The following is a 4,303-nucleotide window of genomic DNA, read 5'->3' on the forward strand; positions in this document are numbered from 1 at the left end:
AGAGAGAGAGAGAGAGAGAGAGAGAGAGGTGGGAAGAGAAAGAGATATATACAATATACAGTAGCGTATAAAAAATTGAAAATATATTCATCCAGTCATTGTGTTAAAGCTCTACACAACCCACTCATGCAGCATACAATGTAAAGCTAGATAGAGTTTGCATTATCTGACATCTCATCAACGATTAGAGTCGCTCGAGATTTATGGTCACTGAAAACTAACCTTAACAAATTAAAGTAGGCCAAATTGTGTGAAATTAAAGAAATTTAAAAGTGCGTTTGCACGTGTATTGAGGCACATTAACATTAATGGAATAGACATGTGTTGTATATCAATAATGTATGGAGAATTTTGTCTCTACAACAAACAATATTAATTTATTATGATAGTTTCATACAGATTGGACAATCGAGTAGTCACAACTAGCACACAAAACTGGACTTAACATTTATGTGCTAACCAATGTATTGTTTAGGAGCCATTGGTTTCATGTAGAGTTTCTGACGACCTCATCTCTTCTTTTTCTTTTCTTTGAATAATAACTTAAAAAGGTTACTCTATACAATATGCAGAAACAGCTCTCATCTTCGACATTTACATGGCTCTCTGTGTTGCAAGCGCTTTAAAACTCTTTCTAAACCTAAACTAAAAACAAAATGAAATCTTCTTCTCTTCTCTTCTCTTCCATTTCCTTCCCTTCCTTTCCCTTCCCTTCTGTTCCCTTCCTTTCCATTTCCTTCCCTTCCCTTCTCTTCTCTTCTCTTCTCTTCTCTTTTCTTCCTTTCTCTTCCCTTCCCATTTCTTCCCTTCCTTTCTTTTCTCTTTCTTTCCCCTCCCTTCCCTTCTCTTCCCTTTCCTTCTCTTTTCTTCTCTTCTCTTCTCATCCCTTCTCGTCTTTTCTCTTCTCTTCCCTTCCCATTTCTTCCCTTCCTTTCTTTTCTCTTTCCTTCCCCTCCCTTCCCTTCTCTTCCCTTCCCTTCTCTTTTCTTCTCTTCTCTTCCCTTCTTTTTTCTCTCTTCCCTTCCCTTTCCTTCCCATCCCTTCCCTCTCCTTCTCTTCTCTTCTCTTTTCTTTTCTTTTCTTCTCTTCCCTTCTTTTTTCTCTCTTCCCTTCCCTTTCCTTCCCATCCCTTCCCTCTCCTTCTCTTCTCTTCTCTTTTCTTTTCTTTTCTTCTCTTCCCTTCTTTTTTCTCTCTTCCCTTCCCTTTCCTTCCCATCCCTTCCCTCTCCTTCTCTTCTCTTCTCTTCTCTTCTCTTCTCTTCTCTTCTCTTCTCTTCTCTTCTCTTCTTTTCTCTTCTCTTCTCTTCTTTCCTCTTCTCTTCCCTTCTCTCCTTTTCTACAATTTGTCTTCCTTGTTCACGATGTTCTCGGTATCATGTGGGAGAACAGGGTCAATATCAATGGTGTTATGCTCTCTTTTTTTTCCTTGTCTTCTCTTCTCTTCCCTTCTCTTCTTTTCTCTTCTCTTCCCTTCCCTTCCGTTCTCTCCTCACCTTTGTAAACCCTGCACTACGAGGCGGTTCACTGTTGCTGCTCTTAGGACGTTGTAACACCGGGCACGTCTGTGGACGTTCTGAGGGGGGAGGAGACGGAGGATGTCGTGAGAACTCGTCTGACTGTCTGTCTGTTTGTTGGATTGAACACGCTTATACATGGATTATTATTTCTTTTTCTTCCAAGAAAATAGTATACTTTTTATGTGTAAACTAACTGAAAATAGTATTGTGTCACCTACGGGATTATTTTCTCCATTTTCATCAACAATAATGTCGACACAATGCAGTGCAACACTAATATAAGTCAGATTACAATTCTTTTTCATTTTAAGAGCTGTTTTCCCCCAGAGAATGCACAGAAATAAAGAGAAAGACGTGCAAATGGAAACGGTGAATTTTAAAATACGTGCAAAATTATTATATGTTAACTTTTGTGTTTCCTTCTAGAGAACACAACATGCCTGTTACTGTAATCCACGTCTATATTGAATTTGTGTTTGTAGTAAACTATAACAATATACAAAATGGAACGAAAGTTTGTCAAGAGATAGGGCATGGCCCACTGATGACCCCTGATACCAATATAAAGACAGCAGTAAACTGCAGGATAGCCCACTTATGTTTAAAAGTGTTATATTGTGAGCAATATAAATCACTCTTCAATATCACACGAAGCAAAGATAGATTTTCTCTATATCCATCAATGATATTGTATCGTCTTTGTCCACGAGGAGACAATTACTGTAAAAACTGGCAAAGACACAAACAGAAATCGTGACAAAATCGATTTTAAAAGCACAAGAATCAAATTTCTGTTCAACTGTTGGCTTATATAATTACCGGTATCCTTTTTATTTGATTTCCCATTCAACTCGCCATAATAATAAAACACCAGTCAAGCAGAAATAAAGTTATGAGTCTGAAAGCTTTTAAAATTGATACCAACACGATTGGTATTTTGTGTGATCGCCTGTTTTTTCCTCGTAGACTCCACAAATATTATTATTTTTAAGAAAGCGTTTCCGTCAACTAGATATAATCTGAGGCTAATTAAAACCTCACTGGCTTCATTAGTATCTGTCCCGCTTTGTACTCAAGCGCAAGGCCGAAAAGTCGGGAACAGATTATTACACTTTGATCTTGGCCAAAAAGCCGAGAAGTGAATTACCACAATATTATTATTATCATTAACACCACCTTTTGCTGACTGTAACGATGATGTTCATTACACAAGAGCAGTCTTACTTAATGTTTACAATGCTTGCTATCATAACATCTGTGAACACGCTGTGTGCTCATATTGTTTACATGACAACTGGCCTATAAAGTAAACATTCTGCTTCGCAGGACTTCATCTTTGTTTCCTTTACGGACAAAAACAAGTCTTCTCCTCGGAAGTGAGAGTTAGAAATTTGTCACTACCTCATTCTGAATACTGACAAAAGGTAAGTAATATTGAGGGGTATCTAAAAGAAGAACACAATGGTACATACATTAGTCTGCCGTTTCCCTGTGGTATAGTGCAATGTCTACGCTACAAAATTATTGTTAAAGTCAAAATAGTTTCACATTATTTTCTTTGTCAGTTTATCTTCGTGACCAACCCCAATGTTATTTGAACAACTGCCCTGTATTTTTGTTGTTTATGTCAACCACACAATACATTTTGCCCTTTCTGACATTCACTTTGTTGCAGAATTCACCTTGCGCTCAAAGTTGTTTATTTCTCATAGTCCTGTAGTTGGAAAGGGAGCAGTTTATGTTCTACTAATCACACCAGCTGAGTATGTTTCATCAAATTACAACGTTTAACTGGAAAAGGTACACAATAAAAATGCTTTGTGGATATAGACTGAGCTCTTTCACCAAAGAAATAATTCAGCAGAAGCCTTACTGAAGCAGTATTTTGTTGTTGTTGTCAGTTGGTCAGTTGTGTTAGACAGAGTTTCATGTTAGCATTTCAAATTTCTCCGTCTTTAGAGACTCAGACTTTCGCATCCACACATTTACCCCCCCCTCTCTCTCTCTCTCTCTCTCTCTCTCTCTCTCTCTCTCTCTCTCTCTCTCTCTCTCTCTCTCTCCCCCCTCTCCACACAAACGCACGCGCGCAAACACCCCGCTCCCACACAAACATGCTGTTACACATATACACATTTATGCTTCTGAGCACCAAAGAACAGAATAAATGACCTCCCTCTCCCTTCCTTCCAAACCTTTCCACCAAACTGTCCACTAAAAAGGCTACTAATAATTCAAAACTCAGCATGTTAACGCAACTCAAACAGAGTGTGTTGTCAAGTTTTGGGCGAGTAAGCTGTGGTAGATCTAGGCCTACAGATGTAGGTGATAAAGAAAAGCAAGCAGTTACCGGTATGAAACAAAATAACTTTGGGATAAAAATACATTTTAGCTCTTCATTTAGAACTTGGTCCTTGATTTTGTACACACACTCAGGGTCTTCACTCCCCACGGGCCCACATCTTGGGTCGCCGTGACGTCATTTACGAAAGATACTTAAAAAAACAACCCAACATGATTTGAAGAATAGGGAGTAGAAATGTATTTTTACCAACTGTGGTATTTACTGCTTGCTAGAGAACCACTGTACTATTGAGTCTGCTGACTTCCTCAATACGCGTGCTTTTGTTTTAGTTCGTCCCTAGTCCAAATAATTTTGCAAGACGCACTTCAGTTACTTAAACTCTCTGCATAATTATAATAAGACATGCCCAGCCCTTGCTCTTCTCACTAGTAGGCCTACATGTTTGATAGACAATTTCTGAGACCTCTGTAGATCTTTAGGGGGG

General features: G+C 38.6%; 1 protein-coding gene across 1 annotated transcript in view; it reads right to left on the reverse strand.

The window, feature by feature from the left end:
* The window catches only part of LOC101855119, a gene marked incomplete in the record, with an annotated part of 21,098 nt that overhangs the window by 1,020 nt on the left and 15,775 nt on the right, over positions 1–4,303 (reverse strand). The window contains 1 exon segment of the mRNA XM_035970944.1: positions 1,494–1,573. Coding sequence (XP_035826837.1) covers positions 1,537–1,573 — 37 coding nt within the window.

This window comes from Aplysia californica, unplaced genomic scaffold (genome assembly GCF_000002075.1).
Source record: "Aplysia californica isolate F4 #8 unplaced genomic scaffold, AplCal3.0 scaffold00345, whole genome shotgun sequence".
In the NCBI taxonomy this organism is placed as follows: Eukaryota; Metazoa; Mollusca; class Gastropoda; order Aplysiida; family Aplysiidae; genus Aplysia; species Aplysia californica.